At 45.1% G+C, this 25065-nt stretch overlaps 1 protein-coding gene across 2 annotated transcripts in view; it reads right to left on the bottom strand.

Annotated features, from left to right (window-relative positions):
* LOC141642610 (cysteine-rich receptor-like protein kinase 15) overlaps positions 1–22766 on the bottom strand; it is a 77462-nt gene extending 54696 nt beyond the window's left edge. The window contains exons 1-2 of one of the 2 annotated variants that reach the window (XM_074451455.1): positions 21795–22766; positions 20639–20773 (exon numbers count right to left, since the gene is read on the bottom strand). In XM_074451455.1, coding sequence (XP_074307556.1) covers positions 20639–20773; positions 21795–22593 — 934 coding nt within the window. In that variant the 5' untranslated portion in view covers positions 22594–22766. The remainder of the gene's footprint in view (positions 1–20638; positions 20774–21794) is intronic. The other variant, XM_074451454.1, reaches the window with a different exon arrangement.
* Between the last annotated feature and the right edge of the window lie 2299 nt (positions 22767–25065).

Raw genomic sequence — 25065 nt, 5'->3', positions numbered from 1 at the left:
GAATAATGGTTATTGTCGTAGTTGGTTGATCGGCCGTTGTTTAATTTATATGATGTTGTTAATGTTGTTCCGGGTGTAATTCCGGAGCAGGATTTGTGACCACGTGAGCTTGTAGAGTGACGTCTTTGCTTGTCTCTTCCTTTCGCTCTCTCCTGCAACAATGAACAAACTGAGGGCTCGGCTTGGTACCGAGCGAACTCACTCCGACGCTCAAGTCAGTAAACTTAAAGAGATAAGTTGTGTGTTACTTGGCAAAGTATATTGTAGAGAGATAAGGGAGCTTATACCAGTTTAATAGGTGTTTTTCAGATAGTTCTGGGATCCTTTTCTCAATGAGAGAAGTGGAGTATTTATAGACTTTCACCTTTTGTCACGTAGTGGCCAAGTGGCCAAGTGGCTAGCAGGTGGAAAGACTGTCTTACCCTCGGCCGAGGGACCCATGGCAGGCCGGCGGGCCTGGTTGACTCCATGCCGAGGGGACTTGGATGTGAGTACGCGGATATGCTTCTCGGCCGGCTAGTTGCGAGACCGAGACCCAGTGACGACAGCCGACAGTGTCAAAGGCTGCGTCGGTTAGGTTGTCTAATACGTTGACTTGTTGTCTTTTGGCTTTGACCTTGCTCAATGTGTTGACTCGGTCAGCGGGTGCAGAATATGCCCCATCAATTTGCCCCCAGCGTAGTCTATGCCGTGGTATGGACCTTCGATGAGTGTTGAGCGTATTCTGCGCATGTTGAGCTTCTTCCTCGGCTTCTTCTGTTCAGGCCGTACCATATCCCCCCTCCACATGGTTGTGTAATGGACATCCAATGTGGAAAAGGAAAATGGCGCTGGCCGAGACTAAGGTTGAGAGTGCCGGAGCTTTTGATTGCCCCCGGCCGGTGCTGCCAAGCTTGGTTGATCAGCTGGCCGTTAGCAAGTAGATACCAAGGAGCGTGTCGAAGAAGATTTGTTACTGTATGTCGATTGACATTCCGTGGCTGCATGCTTGACACGTGGCTTGGTGCTGATTGGTGGACGCTTCATGGGCTTTGCTCTGATTGGTCCACTGAGTGGGTTTTGCTCTATAAATAGAGCAGTTATCCCCTCATTTTGGCCATCAAACTTCGTTTTCTCAAAAAATTTCCTCTCTCTTAGCTTTTTCGAAGAAATTTCTCTCTAGTCTCCAAAGCGTTACTCGGCGTAACACTTTCTTCCAAGGTAAACAAACAAATTTTTCCCAACTTTTTACTTGTTTAAATAATTGTTGTCACCATGTCTTATGCCGATGCTATGCCTAGTACCTCTGCGCCGGGGGGCGAACCGTCGCATCCTGATGAGCAGGAGCCACTGGTTGTCACCCCGATAGGGTTCGGGGGCCCCAAGTCTCCTTCTCCTGAAATTGATGAGAAATTTTTGGAGGGTATTGATGATGACGACGACGAAGAGAGGCCGCGTTATTCGTGGCACGGCGATGCCTGCTCGATCAATCCTGATCGTGTTTGGACGAATAAGTTTGCTAGTTGTTCCGGTCCTGATGTTTTTGAAGACCATTATTCCTTCGGCAGGGGGTATAAAATTGTTGTCCCTGAGGACGATCAGGCAGTCTCTTGCCCTCCCGAAGGCTGTATCGGCGTGTACATCAGACATCTGGAGTATGGGCTCCGATTTCCTCTTAATGAACACGTTGCCGCCATAATCAAAGCTATGAACGTCGTTGTGGCACAACTGCATCCGTTGGCCATTAGGACTATTATTGGCTTCGTGTGGCTTTGTATCTTTAAGGGGGAGGCCCCAACGGTTAACCTGTTCCGCCGGCTTCATCATCTTCGGCAGACTACCCTAGGCGGCTCGGGGTGGTACAGTATACAGACCGAGCCGGGGTTACGTCACCGTTTCCAAGCTGACATCTTGTAAGGACTGGAAGGGGCGGTGGGTATATGTTGAGGTGCCGGAGGACTATCCACTGCCCCGGTCCTTTCAGAGCAGCGTCAACTTGCGGTGTGAGAATCAGGGAGAGCATGATAGATATGTCTCCCAGAATAAGCTTAAGATGGACGCCAAGAAGGTCTATCTTAAGGAGGACGAAGAGCGGGCAATGAGGCTGTTCGAGGCTGAGAAGGATGGCACGCCGAAGGGATGGATGCCCCCGACGCAGATCGTCCTTCAAGACGAGCTGCTTTGCCACGTCGGCCTCATACCGGCCCTCGGCCAGGGTGAGTAGGGTCGGTGTGAGGCCCACTTTTGCTTTTTAAGCTTCTGTATTTGCCCTGGTTTACTTCTTTTACTTAACTCTTACTTTGCTTCTTGCAGATCGATTCGGCCAGGATCTCTCCGTCTCTATCCTAAAAAGGTTGGGACTCGACCAGGGCGGGAGAGTTGTTAAGCTGCATCCTAAGGCCGCGCCACGTGATCGCAGACCGGCCCCGCACGAGCTTATAGAGCAGGCGATAAAGGCAATGGATGTGGCGGCGGCTAAAGCGGAGATTGGCGGCAACGTGCCGCGCCGGAGACCAAAAACAATGTCTATGGCGGCAACGGCGTCAACTCCAGCTCAATCTTCAATCCCCGCAGTCCAAAAGGAGCAGGTGGTCGTCGATGTTGAAGAGGAGGTCACCGTTGTGGAGGGTCCTCCTCCTTCAAATAAGAGAAAGGAAAAGACGCCTGTTGCTGCTGTTACCGAGGCAGGGCTAGAGAAGGGGTCAGCCGGCCCTCTGTCCAAGAAGGCCAGAACTGGTACGGATCTAACCCATGGCTCGGATTTAGCAGGTTCTTTAGGCGTCCCTGATGACAGGCTCTCTGACATGTCAATGAATGTTGACATGGATGCTTTGTCTGGGTTTTTTGTAGATCAGCCGCCACCAGCTGTCGTTCTCACCGAACGGCAATTGGAGAAGCAGCCTGTGCAGACGGGCAATAAAAATGTCACCGTCGACTCCTCATCCCAGAAGGTTTCCCCCGCTCAGCTTACGGCGGAAGGCATAAGGTTGTCCAAGAGGCTGGTGAAGTGGGCTGAACTAGCCGATGCTCATATTATGGAGTAAGAAAAGGTCATGGCTCAAGCTTCCCCTGCGCTTGAACGGCTTAGGCTCGAGCTTGCCGCTGCTAAGAAGGAGGCCGAGAGGTCGAAGGAGGACTTCCAGGCCGCCAAAAAGGACTTCCTTGCTGAGCGAAAGCTTAGGGAGGACGCTGAGAAGGCGGTCCTAGCCGAGAGAGCCAAGGTTGAGGCTGCGGAGGCTGACGCTGCTAAGCTGCGGGAGGAGAAAGACAAATTTGAGGGCGGCTATAAGGTCGTGGTTGAGCAGAAGGAGAGATGGAAGACTCTGCATTCGGCTGAGGCGAAGGAGCATAAGAACACCAAGGCTATCTTTGTTCAGAGGGAGAAGGACATCGAGACGCTGAAGACCGTCATCATCCCTGACATGTGTGCCCAGTACCGGGACCAAGCTGAAGATGCTACCAGGGATGCAATTGAAGAGCTCGTTCCTGAAGGCTCCTTCCCGTGGCAAGAATTTGACCGGCTTCTGGATGAGAAGGCCGCTGCTGCGGAGGCCAAGGCCGCGGATGAGGCGAAGGCGGCGAAGGCCACTCAGGAGGCTGCGGAGAAGGCGGCCCGGGATGCTAAGGTGAAGGAGGCCAGAGAAGAGGTTGAGAGGGTCAAGGCAAGTGAAGCTGCCAAGCCTTCCTCTGGGCCGCCCACCGTTGGTGATGCTTTGCTGCTGCTGCGGTGGCGGCAAGAATAAAGCATAGGGAGACGGGCGGTCGTCACCAGATTCACTCGGTCCCTCGGACAGCTTCAGCTGTTCGGGGGCCAACTATTGAGCCTTTTCTCCCTGCCATCCTTGTGGCGCTTTCAAGTCTTATGTTTGTAACCTTTTGCTGTACCTTTTGTTTTTGTTAAACTTTGGTAGGTTGTGTTTAGGCTATCCCTATGGGGACGGCCGTCGACTTTTTCTTGTCTTACTTGTAAACATTTTTAATAAAGTCTGTTTACTTGCCCTCGGCTTGGCCGGGGCTTTGATCTCAATCCTCCATTCAGTTGTCTCCTTACGTTTTTAAACATATTGAGCGCTTTTTTTTTTCATTTTTACCTTCGGCTTGGCCGAGGCAGTTAGAACGCGTATCTCAACTGTATTTAAACGTTTTTTTTAAACATGTTGGCATGTTGGTCGCTTCCTCCTCCACTCCCGGTCTTAGCCGAGGCGGTCAGATTTGCGCTTCCCAACCGCTGTTGTAGACATGTTTTTAAACATGTTGGCATGTCGGTCGCTTCCTCCTCCACTCCCGGTCTTAGCCGAGGCGGTCAGATTTGCGCTTCCCAACTGCCGTTGTGAACATGTTAGCGTATCGGTCGTTGTTTCCCCGTCACTCCCGGCTTTGGCCGAGGCAATCGAGGTTACGGCTCGACAGCGTTTGTATCTATAGACATATTGATCGCTTCCTCTGCCACTCCTGGATTGGCCGGGGCAGTCATATTTGCATTCTCAACTGTACTCATACGTTCTTAAGCATGTTGGTCGCTTTCGCGAGTATCAACTGCATTGGTAGTGACTGCCCGGTTGGCGTCTACTAAGCATGTTGGTCGCTTTCGCGAGTATCAACTGCCGTTGCGATGTTGCCGGTTTGGCCGTGGCGTCTACCTTGGTACGACTACGGAGGGGACTCTTCATTTTGATGGAAAACTTGGATCACTCTTCATTAGATATAATCACGCGTTGGGGTGGCCACAACGGTCTCGGACACTTCCGCCGCTATATGAAGTATTTTCTAAGGTTGTCTGTGTTCTAGTGGCTCATTAGAGGCACTCCCTCCATGTCTGTCAGCCGGTACGTCCCCGGCCTCATTTCTTCAACCACTTTGTAGGGTCCTTCCCAGTTGGCCGTCATTTTACCATGGATGTTTCCTTTGTTTGTTGTGGCCGACTTTCTTAGGACTAGATCTCCTACTCTTAAGTCCCTTTTGTGGACCCTACGGTTGTATGCTCTTCTCATTCGGTTTTGATACACTTCCAAGTTGAGTCGTGCCGTATCTCGACTTTCTTCGACCAGGTCTAGGGAGGCTCTCAGGCCTTCCTCATTTTCGACTGGGTCAAAGGTTTGCGTTCTAAATGTCGGACCGCCGCCCAATTAGCGGGACGGCCTCAAACCCATAGACTAGGTGGAATGGATCACCACTGTTGCTTCTTTTTCCGTGGTTCGAAGTGACCACAGGACGCCGGGTAGTTCATCGGCCCATCTTCCCTTTAGATCTTCAACCTTCTTTTTCAACCCGTTCAATATTGTTTTATTAGCCGCCTCCGCCTTGCCCGTTGCTCGAGGGTGGCGGACGGAGGAGTATGCGAATTTGATACCGAGCTCTTCCAGCCAGTTCATCACCATGTCACTCCAAAACTCTCGGCCGTGGTCAAATACCATGACTTGGGGTAACCTAAAACGAGTTATGATGTTCTCCCAAATCACCTTCTTACGGCCGTCGTGGTCTTGGCAGGTACCGCGACAGCCTCGACCCATTTGGTGAAGTAGTCAACGGCGACGATCAGGTACTTCCTTCCTCCGGAGGCCGTCGGAAATGGTCCTAGTAAATCCATCCCCCATTGTGCAAATGGTAGGGGACTAAGTACCGGTTGCAGGTCTCGGGAAGGTGCATGTATTACCGGAGCATGCATCTGACAATTATTGCATTTCTTGGTCTTTGTTCTGGAATCTTTCAGCATGGTCGGCCAGAAGTAGCCGGCTCGGAGAGCTTTGTGGGCTAACGTTCTCGCCCCCATGTGGTGTCCACAGATGCCTTCGTGAATCTCTGTCAGTATAAGCTCCGCGTCGGCTGGGGCGACACATTTCAAAAGTGGTCTTATTACGGACCTTCTGTATAACTCTCCTTCGAACACCAAGTACCTTGCGGCGATCCTTCTTATCTTCTGAGAGAGACTGCGGATCTCCGGTAACTCATTTGTCAGTTTGTATTTCATTATCGGAGTCATCCACGTCGTCTCGGATTCGATGTCGCCCACCATGCCGACGGTCTCAGTGATGCTTTTAGCATTTCTGATGTCCACCAGCATGGTTCGACTGACATTCTTGATGCTTGAACTGGCAAGTTTTGAGAGAGCGTCGGCTCGGTTGTTCTCAGACTTGGGGATGCACTGTATTTGGAAAGATTTCAATTTTGCGGTGTCAGCTTTTACCCTTTCCAGGTACCTTACCATCCCGTCGTCTCGAGCCTCATACTCTCCTCTGATTTGATTAGTCACTAGGAGTGAATCTGTCTTCAACACAATATGCTCCGCCCCGGCAGCTCTAGCTTACTCGACTCTAGTTATCACCGCCTCATATTCGGATTCGTTGTTTGAGGCCGAGAAGGTAAACTTCAAGGCGTACTCAAACTCGTCCCCGTTAGGGCTGGTGATAAGGATGCCGGCTCCTGAGCTGTTCGCCGTGGAGGACCCGTCGGTATACACTTCCCATACGCCGGGATGTGATTCTTCTTGATATGTGCACTCGGCCAGAAAGTCTGCAAGTTCTTGCCCCTTTATCGAAGGTCTCGGCTTGTACTGAATGCCAAAGCCGGAAAGCTCCACTGCCCATTTGATAAGTCTGCCGGATTTTTCGAATTTTTCCAACGCTTTCTCCAATCGCTGGTCGGTTAAGACCGTCACGGGATGTGCGTCGAAGTAGGGTTTTAACTTCCTTGCGGCAACGATGACGGCGAGGGCTGCTTTTTCGATAAGTGGATAATTTCTTTCGGCGACCAGCAGTGTATGGCTGATAAAGTACATTGGGTGTTGCTGCTTGTTTTCTTCCGTGACGATTACGGCACTGACCGTGGCCGAGGTAACTGCTAAGTATAGATATAGCGTCTCCCCCAGCGTCGGCCTGGACAGGGTCGGGAGAGTTAGAAGGTGGGCTTTCAGTTGCTTGAAAGCCGCGCTCTGTTCCTCCCCCCAGTTAAAGTCTTTATTCCCCTTTAGCACTTTGAAGAATGGGGTGCTCTTGTCGGCCGACCGAGAGATGAAGCGGGCGAGAGCCGCCATCCTCTCGGTCAGCATCATAACCTTTTTTCGATTCCTCGGCTCCGGCAGGTCTAGTATTGCTTGGACTTTCTCTGGATTGGCATCAATTCCCCTGGCGCTGACAAGCACGCCGAGGAACTTGCCGGCCCGGACACCGAAGTTGCATTTCATTGGGTTAAGCTTCATCTTATATTTCCTTAGTGAACAAAATGTTTCGCTCAAATCGGCCAAGTGCTCGCTGTCGGACTTGTTTTTTACAATAGCATCGTCGACGTAAGCCTCGATGTTTCGCCCTTTTTGATCTTGAAACACTTTGTCCACCAGCCTAGTGTAAGTTGCGCCAGCGTTCTTCAAACCGAACGGCATCATTTTATACATGTATGTGCCGTTACCGGTGATGAATGCGCACTTAGGCATGTCTTCTTCGGCCATGAACACCTGATGATACCCTGAGAAGGCGTCTAGCAGGTTTAGCATAGTGTAGCCTGCCGTTGCGTCAATTAAACTATCTATTCGAGGCAAGGGATAACAATCTTTAGGGCACGCTTTATTAAGATTGGTAAAATCTACACACATCCTCCACGCCCCTGACGACTTCCTCACCATTACAACATTTACTAGCCACTCAGGGTAAGTACAAGGCATGATAAAGCCCGCCTCTAATAACTTGTCTACCTCGGCTTTGATGGCCTCATCTTTCTCGGCCGAGGAGTTCCTCATCTTCTGTTTGACAGGGCGAGCGGTGGAGAGTACGTTCAGCTTGTGAACGATCACCTCCCGGCTCACGCCTGGCATTTCGGCGGCTGAGTATGCGAAGACATCTTTGTTCTTCCTCAGTAGGTTTACGAGATCGGCTCTGAATTTTGGCTCCAAGCCGACACCGATAGTTACAGTGCGTCCTGGGTCAATTTCCACTTCCTCGGTCTCGGCTCCCTCGACCATGCCGACATTGGTGTGCATCGGATCACCCTCCTGCTGCAAGGATGGGCTCTTCCCCTTCTCCGACTTTTTCGCCACTTTGAGTGATTGCATGTTGCACCCTCTGGCAGATACTTGGACATTGACTATTTCGTCTCTTTCGTCCTTTGAGACGAGCTTTTGTGCTTCCCCCCGGTCCGAGACATACATCAATGTCAGGGCCCGGATGGACATCACTGCATCGGCCTCGCTCAAAGTGACCCGGCCTATGAGAACATTGTAGGCGGACGAACCATCAATAACCACGAACTAAGATAAAACATTTTTAGCCGCATCGGCTTGGCCAAACATCGCCGTGATCCCCATTGACCCCGGGGTACCAGTGCCGGCCCGGAGAAGTCAGATAGCGGGTGGGTGCAGGGGCTTAGGTCTTCAATCTTCAGGCCGAGATTGAGATAGCACTCCCTGAACATGATGTTTGTGTAGGCGCCTGTGTCACTCAGGCACCTTTTCACCAAGTGGTTGGCTATGTCTAGGTGGACTACGAGCGGGTCGCTGTGCGGGGCAACGACTCCTTCGTAGTCCCTCTTTCCGATGGTTATATCGGGGATTGTGGAAGCGGGGATCGCTGTTTTGGGCACAAAGTTGATGGCTTGGTATAGCTCATTCAGGCGCCGTTTGTGCCCATTAGTTGACCCACCATTCTCGTTCCCCCCGATGACAACCTGGATCACTCCCATTCGCTGGAATACTGATTTTCTATTCGCCCCGTCGGAGCTTGTTTCTGGGCCACCAGCTACATACTTGCTGAGGGCCCCCTTTCGGATTATCTCCTCGATGGCGTTCCTCAGATGCCGACAGTTGTCGGTCTTATGGCCGGCTTGGCCGTGGTAATCGCAAAACTGGCTAAGGTCGCCGTCCCCCCTCTCCTTGGCGGGCCTTGCCCATTTCTGCCCTTCATTCTTGCTTAGGGCAAAGACCTCGGCCGGTGATTTGACCAGGGGGGTGAGACTGCTGTACCGGTTCTGGGTGTATGGTCCCGAACTCCCCCCGGCGCCCGCCGAGTTCTGTTTCCTATTAAATCTCTCAGGCCGTGACCGATTCCCGTCACGGCGCCCTTCATCTACGTTGTCCCGGCGACTCCTCCTTTCTGGGTGCCCAGCTTCGTTGTGGCCTACCCAGGTCTTGTGATAGTCCTCCACCTTTACGGCTCGATCGGCCATATTTCTGGCGGTGTCTAGGTTGAGGTCCTCGCACTTGATCAGCTCGTTTTTGAACTCGCCTTTCGGTAGGCCTTTCATCAGTGCGAAGGCCGCCAGTTCGGTGTTCAACTCACGGATCTGCTGAACTTTTGCGTCGAACCTCTTCACATAGCTTCGGAGGGACTCGTCCTCCCCCTGTCGGATAGTGAGTAGGTCCGATGTCTCCACGGCCCTTCTCTTGTTGCAAGCATACTGGGCTATGAAGTTATCTCTCGGGTCGGCATAGCAGTATACCGAACCATTGGGTAGCCCCTTGTACCAACTCTGGGCCATCCCATGCAGGGTCGTTGGGAAGACTCGGCACCACACCTCGTCAGGCTGCTCCCATACCGACATGTACGACTCGAAAGCCTCGGCATGGTCGGTTGGGTCGCTATCCCCTTTGTATGATAGGGACGGCAGCTTCAGTTTCGTCAGCACAAAGACATCGAGGACATAGGCACTGAGGGGCTGTCTGACCACGTGTCGAATGACACGCGGCGATCGGCTTCTCGCAACCTTAGTCCGGCTTCCCTCCCTCTGGCGGGAAGGGCTTCTTGTTGTCCGACTTTGGAGAGTCGTACTTCTTTCATTTCTTCGGGGCAGGCCTCGTTGTTGCTGCGGCGACGCTGTCCTCCCGCGAGTAGGGGAAGGACTTAGGTCTGCCACTGGCACCATGGGCTCCGCCGGTGTCCTAGCATGCCCAGCTCCTTGTATTGCTCCGGTCAAGTTGTTCGGAGTCACTTTATGGGCCCTGGTCACCTGTGGGGGCGCTGCCGCCCCTGTTGCTTGAACAGGGGTAACCGGCGTACCACCCATCAGGTCCAGGAATAGCTTCAATTTGGCCGCATCGACCACATGTCCCATGACAGTGACTTGGCCGGTCGACGGCGGTGTTTCTGGCTCTCTTGGCATCCCGTACTTCACCGGCTCAATGACTCGGCCGGTGGGGGACTGCCCGATCTCAGAATTAGGGAACGTGTCATCCTGGTAGAATGTGGTTTCGTCACTCACAATTATTTCTTGATGTTTTGACATCTTCTTAGCTCTTTGAATGGTTTTTTTTTTTTTTTGTAAGGGAGGTGACTAGCTTTTAGTATCTTTTCCCACAGACGGCGCCAATTGTTCCGGGTGTAATTCCGGAGCAGGATTTGTGACCACGTGAGCTTGTAGTGTGACGTCTTTGCTTGTCTCTTCCTTTCGCTCTCTCCTGCAACAATGAACAAACTGAGGGCTCAGCTTGGTACCGAGCGAACTCACTCCGACGCTCAAGTCAGTAAACTTAAAGAGATAAGTTGTGTATTACTTGGCAAAGTATATTGTAGAGAGATAAGGGAGCTTATACCAGTTTAATAGGTGTTTTTCAGATAGTTCTGGGATCCTTTTCTCAATGAGAGAAGTGGAGTATTTATAGACTTTCATCTTTTGTCACGTAGTGGCCAAGTGGCTAGCAGGTGAAAAGACTGTCTTACCCTCGGCCGAAGGACCCATGGCAGGCCGACGGGCCTGGTTGACTCCATGCCGAGGGGACTTGGATGTGAGTACGCGGATATGCTTCTCGGCCGGCTAGTTGCCAAGACCGAGACCCAAGTGACAGGCCGACAGGCTGCGTCGGTTAGGCTGTCTAATACGTTGACTTGCTGTCTTTTGGCTTTGACCTTGCTCAATGTGTTGACTCGGTCAGCGGGTGCAGAATATGCCCCGTCAAATGTGGTTACCACTTCTGAGGTTGCTTGTTTTTGTCGTTGTCTACTGCAGTATTGATTATCCCTACTCAACCTTTGATTAACGTGATTGTTGTCTGTCCGTCTCGTTATCCAGCTCTTTTAAAATTGGTGGCTTGTTATGACCCATTTGTTATTTCCGTTCAAATAAGGAGGAGTGCTTCTTGAATATAATTGAAATTCATTCTTTTAGCTATTGTATGAATGATCGGGATGGGTTATTCGAGAATCGTCATATTTAGTAGATGACTTTTGATTTTCTAGTATTAAATCGATCAACTAGTATAAAGACTATTAAATTGCAAGAGTCAAGGGAAGACTTGAAAAGGTTCACTCTATTAAGCTTAATGCCTGGGCCCCCAATTTTATCGGCACTACAGGTGACTTCATTGAAATCGTCTAAACAGACCCAAGGGAGGTCGTGGTTAACAGAAACATTTTTTTTTTGGTCAAAACCATCCGGTAATCCGAACTACATTGGGCCGACTAATCCGGATTTCGGGGCGTGTACAAGGATTACGGTATTTAAACCCCTCCCAATCGCAGTTGTGGGGGATCGATCCGCAGACCTCCCTACCAAGCGCAACCCCATGCTACCAATGCATCAACCAACGATTGGTTGGTTAACAGAAACATTGACAAGGTCATTCCTCAAGTTTTTTCGAACCCTAAATTTTGGACTCGCATAAACCGCAGAAAGCAAGAAGAGAAAGGAAGTAATAGGTACCTGGACCACCACATTAATCAGTTGTTCGTTTTGTTCAGAAGGGAGATGGCTGCCTTTCCCGCATTCCAAAGGATGATGATGCCACCAGTGAATCCCACCGGGTCCAATATCTCGAAGGAGTCAAAAGGGAGCTTACGCATGATGGCCAGGGAGTTGGGGGGATCGAACTCTAGTCTCGGAAAGGATTACAATAGTGGGGTTGTAGGCGTTGATGAGGTAGGAAAGATGGGTTCGGAAGGAGGGTCTAGCAATGCCTCTACAGTTCTAGTACATAATATTCATGTTAGCGGGTAGGAAAAACGGGTTGGAGGGTTCGGCGAGGGAAGACAGATTAACCCCATCCTCTGCCACGTCTTGCACGTGGCTTTGGAAATCGCTGAGAGGGTTGTGGTTCAACCCGGAAAGAGTCAAGAGGAGCTCTCGATGGTCCGAGCCCAGGACTTGATCCCAACTGACCCACACATCCAAAGCTTTCAGCAGGGTTGCTATTCGAAAGATCAGTACTGAGTTTGAGAAGCTCGCAGTTCGGAGGTCCTTGGATGTCAAACTCAATATATGGACTCTCCTCAATCGAGGCAAGATAGGCGTAGGGTCCAATAGAAACTGGACTTGGACTAATAGGCGGCGTCTTAATCCTATTTTAGAACGGCTGGACCGTGTCTGGGTTAACAAAACTTGGATGGACCATTACCCGAACTCCCACAACTACCACCTGACCCGTCTCTCCTCTGACCATTGCCCAATTATTCTCAAGACTTCCCTCCCCCATCACCTTGCTCCAAAGTCCTTTAAGTTTGAAACCTTTTGGACTTGCGAACCATCCTTTTACCCTCTTGTGGCCCACACTTGGCCATCTCTTAACGATTGTATCCCGACTAGACTCGCTAACCTGAGCTTGACCATTACCGACAGGGCTAATGTGATCTTTGGAAATCTCCCCAAAAGGAAAAATAGACTCTCCTCTCGCTTACTTGGTGTCCAACGCAACTTGTGCACTAACCCCAACTCTGATTTCCTCCTGACCCTCAATGACTCCCTCACCCATGAACTTAACTGCATTCTGGATTTCGAACATTTTTATTGGAAAGACCGTTCCCACATCAGTTGGCTTACTGACGGTGACCGTAACACCTCCTTCTTCCAAAAATCTGTCACTCTCCGTAGAAGCTTCAACCGCATCCTCTCCTTAACCAACAATGTTGGTCTTGTGATCACTGGCCATGATGTCTTGAACACCCACATTACTCACTACTTCACCAATCTTTTCACCTCTGGAAAGGACGTTGCCTACCTTGTCCCCCCGCTACCTTCTCCCATTCTGGGCCCCCCTTCACCACGACCTTCCTGATTCCCTCTGCCGATGAAATCTGTGCTGCCCTTTTCTCTCTTGGCTCCAACAAGGCTCCGGAACCGAATGGTTTCCATGCGGGTTTTTTCAAGAGATGCTGGGACATCATCAAACCCGACTTTATCCCCTTTATTCAAAATATCTTCCTCTCAAAAACCGTCCCCGCGTCCATCAATATGACTTATATCTCTCTCATTCCTAAAATCCCCTCTCCTCAATCCATCAGTAACTTTCGACCCATCAGTCTTTGTAACACCACTTATAAGATGGTCACTAAGATCATTGTTAACCGTCTCAAGCCCTTCATCCAGTCTTTGATTTCCCCTAAGCAAAGGAGCTCTATCCTGGAAGGGGAACCGACACTAACTTCATCATCGCTTCTGAGATCCTCCACTCTATGCACACCTCAAAAAGTAAACTCGGCTGGTTCGCCCTTAAACTTGATCTTGAGAAGGCCTTCGATGGACTTGAATGGGACTTCATCAGATCCTGCCTAATCTCGGTCAGCATCGACCCCGAAACTATCTCTCTCATTATGAGCTGCATCTTCACGGCCTCTGCTTATGTGACCGTCAATGGTACTCCTCTTGACAATTTCCTCCCCTCCCGTGGAATTAGGCAAGGTGATCCCCTCTCTGCTTACCTCTTCATTATCTGCTTGGAAGCCCTCTCCCGCCTCATTCACCAAGCCTGTCATGACACCGAGTGGACCCCTTTTCCCCTTGGAAAAGGTGGGGTGTCTTTCTCCCATCTTCTCTCCGCCGATGACATCCTAGTCTTTGGCAGAACCTCGGACAAGAACTTGTGTGCTCTTCAAGACACCATTCTCTCATTCTGTTCTAACTCAGGACAAAAGATCAACTGCTCCAAAAGCAAAATCACCTTCTCTAAACACACTCCCCCTCCCGAGGCCACCGTCTTCAAAGACGCCCTTGGCATCAAGAGAACCAACAACCTTGGTACTTATTTAGGTTTCCCCCTCATGGGAAAAAAACCTAAGCGAGATGACTTGCATTTCATCGTGGATAACATTAAGTCCAAATTAGCCACTTGGAAGTCCCGATTTCTTTCTAGAGCCGACAGAATCTGCCTTATCAAATCTACCATCAATGTTATTCCTAATCATGCAATGCAATGTATCCGCCTCCCCTCCTCTATTCTTCGCGACATTGACAAGACCATGAGGAGTTTCCTCTGGTCTAGCCAGTCCGCGAATAAACTTCACCTGGCTAATTGGAGTCTTGTCACCCTCCCCCTCTCTTTTGGCGGCCTTGGAATTAAGGCCGCTGAGCCTCTTAATGATGCCCTCTCAACTAAACTCAGTTCCAACGTCCTTCTCAACAATTCTTCCATTGCCGCCAAGGCCCTCCACAGTAAATATTGTACTCCCTCCCGTCGTTCCTTCTCTTGTGGATCCCACATTTGGAAGAACGTTGGTGTTAAAACACGTTAAGTTGATGATGCCAAGTCCCTTTTGTTATTTGATTGTTTGCTTTTAGTTGAATGATTAGTGATTGAAGCAATCAAATGGACTTTCAACAATGATTCAAGATGATCAAGATAATCAAGAAAGTCAAGACAATGATTGTAGATACCCGTATCCGTCGATATTGGAATTTATAGAGAACCCGACAAACACCCGATGATGATAGGACACATGTATTCTTTAGTTGTCACTGTCATTTATTTGGAGCTCGTTTTACGATGTAGAATGGGCGTCGTCGATGAAGTATTTTATTAATTTAAATGATATTTAAATTAATGTTTTTTTTAGTGAGTTCATTTTTATTAATTTAAATGATATTTAAATTAAAGCTTTTTTTTAAAGTGATTTCAATTTAATTTATTTTATTTTGAATTTTATTTTCCTAAGTTTATTTTATTGAAAATAAAATAAATATTTGATTTGAAAAATCATTTTATGAGTATATTTGATTTGAAAAGTCATTTATTTTAATGTATTAATTGATTTGAAAAATCGATTTTAAAAAGCGAAGAAAACTCGTTTTAAAGCATGTTTTTGAGCTCGATTTTAGCTCGGTTTTTGAGCCCGTTTCCTTTACGAATTGGCACGAATCTCGAGTACATTAACCAACCCAAGCCTCTACCCATCCACCCTTGTTCGAACCCCCTATCCACGGCCCAATTTTCATCCCCAAACACCCCCCAACAGCCCGCGCATAACCAATGCAGCCCCCTTGTTTTGGCAGCTCAATCTCGAGCCCAAAACCCGCTCCAAACACTACCAAGACCCGTACCCATTAACCCTAACCCATACCCTAGTATCCTACCCATATTATCCTAGCTTAATCACCAAGAAAACCCCCCTCAAACCCTCACAAAAGCTGCTGGACAGCAGCCATACGGGATGAAGCCCGATTGCCTCTCCCTCTCTTTTAACCTACTTTAACTCCTTATAAATACCACACCATACATTCATTCCTCTAAGTTCTATCCACATCCTACCATCACTCACAAGCTTTAAACCTCAGAAACAAACCCTAATTGCCTCTCAAAATCCCTCCACAAAACCGACATACAAACTGAAACTGTTTGTGTGTCCTCCTCGAAAAACAATTCGTTCCTCCCTCAAACCTCCATCAAAACTCGAATTTCTTGTTCCTAATTAACCACATAACATCCATCTACACATTAGACAAATATTTACGAGCCAAATTGCCCTTGAGAGTACACGAAATCCCTCGAAAAACAGAGTGTTATACACTCTGTTTTCGGGGTTTGTTCCTGTCTGTCCAGTTCTGTTTGTGCTCGTTTTTCGTTCCCAATAACTCAAAACGAGCAGGGGTTGCTTTAAGATCTCTGTTCTCCTCTCTTTCTAGTTTTCAAAACATCTTTTAAATCGAATTTTCATCGTGAAACGAGGGAGAAATCATCGTTTGAAAGTTGCTGTCCAGATTTGCCAAAAACGCGTGTTTGCTTTGTTTCTTCGTCGACGACGGCCTCTCGAGATAAAATATACCATCGATTACGACCCAAGACGGTGTCAACGATACATGTAGGTTGAGGGTGCATCAAATCCTCTTCTTTCTCTTCTTTTTATTTCGTTTTTATGTTTGTTTTTCTTATAGTTTGTTTTGTTTGTTTATCGTTCTTTATTTATCGTTTAAACTAACTATGAAACTAGTTTAGTCCGAGTATGAGTTAAAGTACCACCATGAACACCCGCGTTGACTTGAGATGGGAAAATAAACCGCTACTTCAGTCGGTCGTACACCCCCGTCTCACTTACATATCCTCGTGTTCAAGGTAGGGCATAAATAAAACGAATTTCTAACTTTCGCTCTTCGCTTTTGACCCCTTTGTTATTTCGGCCAATTCGACACACCCTAGGATCCGTTGTATGTTAGTTTAACCTCTGATTTTTAACATATGACGTATTTAGACGACATTCGATCGTTTTAATAACCTAATTAGACATGTTAGGTGGCATCGACATAGCTTTTAAAATCAATTAACAATTCTATAACCTAATTGAATACATCTTTCTTATCACTTGATTTCTCGCTAGCATAGGAGTGCGTGATTAGCACCTTCCTATTAACACTCGACGAGTAAGCCTTAATCTTATGATATTGTGACCTAATTGGACCCTTTAGGCCGTGTAGAATACACACTCGCGCGTTTCTTCTCAATCGATCCACCTGTTTTATAACTTGTTTTCTAACTCGTTTTCTAATCCGTTTCGCAATCATTCGATCTAACCAATGAACCTAACCTAGGAGCTAGGATGGCCTTGTCTTGGCCGTGAGGGTGGTCGTGGTTTGGGCCGTGAGCTTGGCCGTCTTCTTTGTCTTTCTTGCTTCGTTTTTTTATACCTTTTGTTCTTTGTTGTTTTGTAGCTTGTAATTTATAGTTTGTTTATCGAGTTGTAATTTTCGAGTTAGTTTTCTTTTATCGAGTCAAAACCTCTTTCAAAAAACCTTAGTCTTGTTTGGTTAGACGGTTGTTCCCCAATGCATGTAAGAGCGTAGTAAATCGCATGTTGTTTAAAGCAACATGGCCCGGTTTATGCTAATGCATGCTTTGGTGCGTAGCCCTATGTCTAATTCGATGAGATTAAGTGAAAGCACGCATCCCGAGGAATGACCCAAGGCCGTGGGTCATGTTAGCCGTGGGCCACCCCTCTTGTGCACGTTTTTCTAGGCCGGTTGGCCGTGTGTGTTATCGTGTACGGTTTTGTATGTAGCAATTGTATTTAGATCGAGTTGTATTTCTAATTTCTCGTTGTGTCGGCATGAAATGCCCGGGTTGTAATAGGTAGATCCCAACGGCTCCCCCATTCCCTCTTTAAGCCTTGTTTGCTTTGTATGTTGTTAGATTAATCAACCCACATGCTAAATTACAACTTTGACAAGGTTAGTTTAGTTGCATCTAAAACGACATAGAAATTGTTGTCACATGTTAGGGTTTAAAACGATGTTTGCATTTCATATATCGTAGTAGCTATGACCTTGTTTGAAATCCATACTTGACTTAGTAGAGGCCGTTATCGACGGGCGGGGTTGGGTGTCCTTATGGGCTTCCCAACACGTACCCTCACCCCTTACTCAAGATCTATGGTTTGTGGATCCGTCTAAATACCATTGGATTACGAGAGTCATTCAAATCGAGTGATATAGGGTACAAGTCTTTATCTTTAATCACTCGTAGTCGATTGGCTTTATGCTTTTCGATGAAAGGTGTAAAGTTGACTTGAACGGTTCCAAGTTCCCAAAAAACTTGGTGGCGACTCTAATTTGTCTTAATTCGATTCGAAAGAACCTCGAGTCGATTATGCCTAGTGTGGATCCCGCGGACGCAGTTCCCGAGGGCCTTGTCCACAATGATATTTTCTAAGCCTTAGTCGAAAAATGTAAGAGTAAGTGTAACATTCTCATTTAAGTCAAGTTATGGCAAAACCATGCAACAGTACGTTGTACTGTGGTTTCTGGTACTACCGTATGGAGGAGGTCTTTCGACAAAATGTTTTAAATGTTAAAATTTTGCAAATTTCAAACCTTAAACATTTGAATTTTCAAAAGCTTGAAAACAATCTGAAATTTTTGGGTCACAAATCCACTTGACTAAGCCTCTAGATTTGTGCAAACACCTTTTACTAAAATGGTAAGGAAGATTCATCAAACTTCTACAGTAAGAAAAGTTTTTTGCCATTTTGGTAAAAGGTCACATGTTGAGTGTAGTAGCTTAAGTTTTCTGATTTCTTAAGCCCCAAGCCTATAGTCTAATACTTACCATCACTCAAGGCTACTATTTTTATATTGTATTTAATTTCTCCAAGTTATACTCACCTAAGACTAAATCCACTATAAATAGAGTGTCTTAGTCTCATTTATTTCTCAAGACATCCAAAGCATTTATTGTAAAACATTGCAAATTATTTGTGCATTTAAAGCTTTGTTTTTTAAGTGTTTGCAAAACGTTTTTCAGATTTTTAAAGTCTTCATTTGTTTTCGAAAAAGCTGTAAAACCTCCAAGTATCAGTTCGCTGTACTGTGACATAATGAGTTTGTTCCGTGATTTTCGTGTTAGATCTTAATTGTGATTTCCATATTCATTTAGTGAACTCTTGAGATTCAAGATTCTGTAACACCTTGAGATAGAACCAATAAACTCTTGAAGTAGAGTAGCTTTAAGTTTGAGTGCAACCGGAGTAGGTTGGCGAGTTATTTTCATTGTAAAGGGTTTAGTAAGTTTGAGTAAATTTCTAAACAAGCAATAAAATAACGGTTGGACGTAGGCCTCGGAGTAGAGGCTGAACCAATTTTTAAAATGTCTTTTGTTTGTTCATTTACTTTTACGTTCTTCCACTTTGCTATTTCTCGCATATACCTAATCAAGTTCTGTGTTATAGTCACATATACTGTGACATAGAACCGATGTACCTTCTTGTGAACTTACATTCAATTAAGCCTCTCAAGTTTTGTACCTCGATATTCCTTACTTAAGTTAATCAATTAACCAAGTTAAAGATAATTTTTTTAAAACGTACACGTAATTCACCCCTCCTCCTCTTAGGTGTTTATCGTTCTTAACTCTTCAGTTGGAAGAGGTTGGAGCATCCTAAAAGACCACCTCTCTTGGTCCATTGGGGATGGCTCCACCATTAGCCTTTGGGATGACCCTTGGTTTTGCCTTGGTCCCCTCATAAATGTCATTCTTGGCCCCTTAAATCATTCTTCCTCTACTGCCAGATTATGCTCCATTATCTCTAATGGAGTTTGGGCCCTCGATTCCCTCGACTTCGTCCTCCCTGATCATGTTATTACCAACATTCTCTCCATCCCCATCCCGTCTGCACCGAGACCTGATACCCTTACCACCTCCCTTTCCCCCAGAGGCAAATTCTCTATTAGTGAGGCCTATTCTTCCCTGTGTCGTCCCACCCTCACCCAAACCCCTTCTCCTTTTTCACCCGATCTGAGCTGGCTTTGGAACCTTCCAACTCAACCTCTGATCAAAGTCTTCCTTTGGCTTGTGTGGTGGAATAAACTACCACACAAAGCTTCCCTCTTTGGGAAGAACATCTTGCCCAGTCCGTCTTGCTCCATGTGCCCCAATCCCTCTATTCCCGAGACCTCTCTTCATGCCCTCCGTGACTGCAGCTTTGCCTCTCATTTTTGGACTATCCTTAATGTCCTTGACTCTTTTTTCACTGCTGCCCTCCAGCAGTGGATTTTTGACAACTGCACCTCCCACCCCCCTAGCTGGATTACCCTCTTCACCTTCGTCCTTTGGCACCATTGGCTTAGGCGCTGTGATTTAACCTTCTCCACACCCACCTCTCACTCTCCTTCCACCTTCTGTGCTTTGGTCACCTCCCAAACCTCTGCCTGAATCCGTGCCTCTGACTGCCCCCGCACTGCCCCGCTTACGATTACCACCCACCATGATGCCTTTTGCTACCCTTTGAGCTGGGCCCTTCCGCCGCTTGGCTAAAAGCCAACGTTGACGCGGCCTCTTCCCCCTCTTCTTCCATAGCTAGCTTGGGGTGTGTCATTAGAGACGGTTTTGGTTCCTGGGTTTTAGGTTGGTCCACCCGCATCCTTGGTCCTAACCCTTACCTTTGTGAGGTCCTTGCCATTCGTGATGGGATTTTACGCTCTAGAGTCCATGTGAATAATGTTCTGATTGCCTCTGACTGTCTTGATACGGTGATCTCCATTTTACGTCCCTCTGCCCCCTGTGGACCGTTTACTAATATTATTCTTGAGTGTAGGGCCCTCTTGCAGGACTCCCCCCCCCCCCATTTGAAGCTTGTATTTGAGAAAAGAACAGCCAACCGTGTCGCGGATGCCATTGCCCATCACTCCATTCGGGACACCAGCTCTTCTTTAGGTTGCTTTGAATGGGATCATCCCCCTCCTTTTGTTGTAGACCTTTGTACTTTGGACTCTGTTTTGGCCTGTGCGCCGCTTTCCCCCGACCCGCCCCCATTATGTAATCTTAACTCTTCTCCTTTTATTTATATATTGTTCCTTTCTTCCAAACAAAAAAGTATAAAGACTATTTATTTTCTATTACTATTATTATTACTATTACTATTACTATTACTATTACTATTATTATTATGTTATAGTCTGGTTAAATTTTTTAAAACTCGCATTTATAATGTTGAACAATTTAATTAAAAAAGCATAATTATTTGGAATCTCTTTTTAGAAGATTTCTTACCAGTGCCGTCGACGGGAACATGCTCCTTCTTTGATTTTGCAATGATAATATAGAGGATTATGACTATTGCTAACAATAGAATGACTACTGCTGCCAAAATATCAGCGATCAACTTTGCTGATGTGTTACGTTTCCCTGCGCAAATTCAGTGTATATTTGCCATGTTAAAACATACGAAGTACTACGGTGTACCTTCAAATTTTGATATATTCTACTTGTATCTTTAAATTTTTCGGTTTACTATATTATACTCTTCTATTTTTTATATTCTACATTATACTACTAAACCTCTTACTTATTTCTCTATCATAACCTCTTTTAACTTTCCGTTAATTTTATCATTTTAAACAACCGTATTTTGACCTTTATTTTAACTCATTAATGTTGTATCACCATCCCATGTAAAAAGCATCACAAATCACTTTTCATAAGCACAAATTACGATTAAAAACTTCAGGTATGATTCATGAAAAGATAAAGGAGATTTGATGAATATTTAGTTAGATTCGTTTATTATTTGGTAGATTGACGGGTAATTTGGCGAATTCATAAGTAAATGGGTAGGTAATTGAGTAATTGAAATAGTAAATAAACGATTTAATACATCAATTAAGAAATTAACATATCAAAGACAATAAGTAACGTCATGGTATAACCTAATATATATAGTTTGGGGGTACACTATAGAATTTCAAAAATTTATTGGTACACAATGAAAAGATTAACTTTAATGAAAAGATAATAATTTAGTAAAATAAAATATTATAATTAATAGTTTCCTTATTTAGTCAATGGACTTTAATTATAATTAGTTTTCGTATTTAAGAAGATGTTTTTTTGGAGAGAAAAGTTTTAGATCCACCTATTCTTTTATTAGATAGGGGATTTCATTTTTTGAAATTTTATTTATAACTTCCTATTTTGTGAAAGTTTTTTATTATAATGATTTGATCATTTACATAACATATAGTCCATTTGTCACTCAATAACGGTTCTTACAAATGACCACCTCTTTGCTTAAGGCTTTCTGCTAAAAAAAACGTAAATTAAACAACTTGGGACTATATGTTGATAATTTCCGTTGATTACCAAACCATTGATTATTTCTAAAACTGGGGGCAGTTGCATAGTTACCGAGTTTAGCTGTGTGACTTACCATTACTAGAACTTGTGGACGATGGCAATGATGGTGGGGGAGGTGATAGTGTCAAATTAGCAGCGTCGTTGAAAAATGGATAGGCTTCAAATCTAACATAGCAACTTGAAAAAAGTAATGTGCCCCCCTTACTAACTGGTAGCAACTCCATTCCATTTAGCAAACATTGGTCACAATAACTAGCGCTAAGATCAGGCGTACATTGCTGCAACCCATAAACTCCCACCAGACTCGAAAAACGCGCATAACCCGTCGCGTATTTTTTATAAGGGCCGCCATTGATAGCCCGAATAGCAATATTATTCATCATAGTACCCATTATATCCATATATTGCGAGACATTACCTGTAACATTTTGTACATTCGCTCGGTTTGTGACAATTTGAGTATCCAACACTCCGAAAAATGACTCATTCGAGTAGCGCACCATACACTCGTCGTACCATATAATTGCGTCTTTTCTATTAGGACAATATGTCTTTGGTAGATCCGTTGTGGTTGCCGTAGTCACACATTCATGGCACGAGCTTGGGACTTGATCTCCACGGCAAAGGAAGTGGCCGTACACAAAGTCTTGAGTCCCATTTCCTGCTTGTGCTGCGTGGAAGCCGAAAGGGTTGGATGTGTTGGCGGAAAGATACCGAAAAACGGTGTCTAGATTGGTTTGGTATTGGCTGTTGGTGGTAAACCTAGTGGTGTTTGAGCAGATGTGGTCCACATAAGTTGGTGCTAATGAAAATAGTGGAATTATCATCATGAAGATAATTAGGAAATAGAGAAACATATTAATTTTAGCCATATTTTTTCCTTTGTTAAGTTCCCTATTAATTTTAGATAATTTATGGACATGAATCGGTACACACTAGAGGTCCCCGGGTTCAACATTTATCATTTTGGGATTAAGACCCTATGTTGTTGTTGTTGTTGTTGTTGTTGTTGGGTTCCCTATTCTTGATTGAGGGAGTGTTATGTACGGTGAACTGAACGTATGGGGCAGAAATTTGACTGAATGTTGATGTTGATAACCTTAACCATATAGAACGTTGGAAATTTGGAATAGTCTGTGGCCTAAAATTGTCTTGCGACTTTGCTACTTTATTTTGTTACGTAGTAGAGTATGCGTTTTACCATATCATCCAACACATATATTTATTTTAGGCAGTTTTACACAAATTTATCAAAAAAAAAAAGTCTTTCTGTAATTAGCTTTACCCACTAAATAGATCAGTAAGTCTCATGAAAGACCGCCTCTCACTAATTTACTAGGAGACATAATAGGGGAAAAGGAAATTCAATGGGTCCCTCACCCCATCACAGGAGAGGTCTCTCAATAACGCTATCGAGAGATCGTTTCTCTGGAGTTTTTGTGCTAATTGAGTTATGTTTGATTTATTTTACAACTATATTAGTGTAAATCGGTTTAACAAGCTTAGAATCTACTTATTTTCCTTTTGGTAGGCTTTTGAGGGCAATTTTCTTTGTACAAGTAATTGTGCTGGGCTCGTACAAGAGGGTTGTCACAGACCAGGCACCGCACTAAATGAGGTGCAGACTAGGCCGGACCAGTTTTGTCTAGCCCAAGCCCGGCCCATTGAATAGTAGGCCGGACTGGACCTTTATATTTTTCTTATTAATGGTTGGATCAGGCCAGGCCGAGGAAATTGCAACATTAGCTCAGCCCCAAAGATTGACAATAGTATTAGCCGAGCTATTGGAAATCAGCCCACGAGGCCGGGCTAGGCCAAATTGGCGCTCTACGATGCACAACTCTGTTTACATGTTGAGTTTATGTGATCCAAATAGATCTGCCACTTTTTTCCGTTGATTTCCGTGTCAAAAAAATTAATCCAGATGGAAAGAGCAGCTTACGTACACTAATAGCCAGTTAGCCACCCTGATTAGGAAACAAGTAATATTAATATTAATAAAAAATAATATTACTCCTTTCCTTAAACATGCGTGCAACTACGGACTGCCATATACTCCGATCCGTAACAATGTCGTATACTTCACTTTGGCGTTCATAATCAATTCTACCCGTTCGAATGTATTATTTCTGGGTATCCAAGGGAAGATTGGCTCAACCTGATTCTACCTCCTTTTCCCAGCTAGCCCTTCGAATTACACTACTACCAAATACAACAAACCGTCCCATGACAAAACTTCATTGCATCAATACAATATTGCTTTATCATTTATTTGTGTTTGGATTCAATGGCAACATAACTCAACCCCATAGAGTTTACGTAAGATAGTATATAGAACATTCAATTTTTAATTATCTATGCTCATACTTAGACATTACGGATGTGGCTGCTCCTCATAAATCTACCTCATGGAGTTTGCATCAAAACAATAGTGTAAAAGTATAAAGAATACTAACATCAATTTGTAATCTGTTTATTTGAAACTTGATTTAATTATATGAGCGGAAGCGTAACTATTGATTGAAAACGATGAAAACATGGATAAGAAAAGAAAAACTAACTGGTAACTGATATCATATTAGAATGATGAACTCAATAGTAAAAACATATTGTGAACAAGAATTTTAAATTATCATATACTCCCTCCCATCCAAACCAAAGGTAACACTTACCTTATTCGGACCATCCAAACCAAACTACCCATTCCTTTTTTAGTAAAAAACATTACTAAAAAACCCTCATAGACCCTTATTATTTACATACAATGCCATTATGTTTGTGGTCCTCTTTCAATTAAAGTGCAAGTGGGCCTACTATATTTCCAATATTACCCTTACTTTTTTCATTTTTTCTTAAAACAAGTGCCCCCTCCCATGTTACCTTTGGTTTGGATGGGAGGGAGTATATTATTATTGATTCATGTAAAAAGTGATTAAAATTTTCAATGTGATCATCTATTTATACACGTGTACCAACATACTTAACTAATCATGACCGAGTTCTTAAGTAACGTGACTCCATGAGTCATATAAGTAACTAACCAATCTTATAAATAACTTATTAGTTTTTTTTTTGAGTTAAAGACGTGGGTAGGGCATTATATTAAATCAAGATCCGCAAGAGCCATAATAACTTATTAGTTAGTTAACAACTTTTGTCCAATATATTATTTACTAGTTTGAATGCCCGTGCGTTGCAACGGGGTAATTAGCTTATTTATAATGCAAAAAAACAAAAAAATGTTGTAAGCGTTTAATGTTTACATTATATGTCTAATGATTTGTTTACATATTATTAAAATATCTCTTTCAAAAAAAATAAAAGATTAATATATACGTGGGTTA

The sequence above is a fragment of the Silene latifolia genome, chromosome 2 (assembly GCF_048544455.1).
Source record: "Silene latifolia isolate original U9 population chromosome 2, ASM4854445v1, whole genome shotgun sequence".
Taxonomy (NCBI): Eukaryota; Viridiplantae; Streptophyta; class Magnoliopsida; order Caryophyllales; family Caryophyllaceae; genus Silene; species Silene latifolia.
Note: the sequence above shows the minus strand (reverse complement) of the source record. Positions and strands in the feature narration are given on the sequence as shown.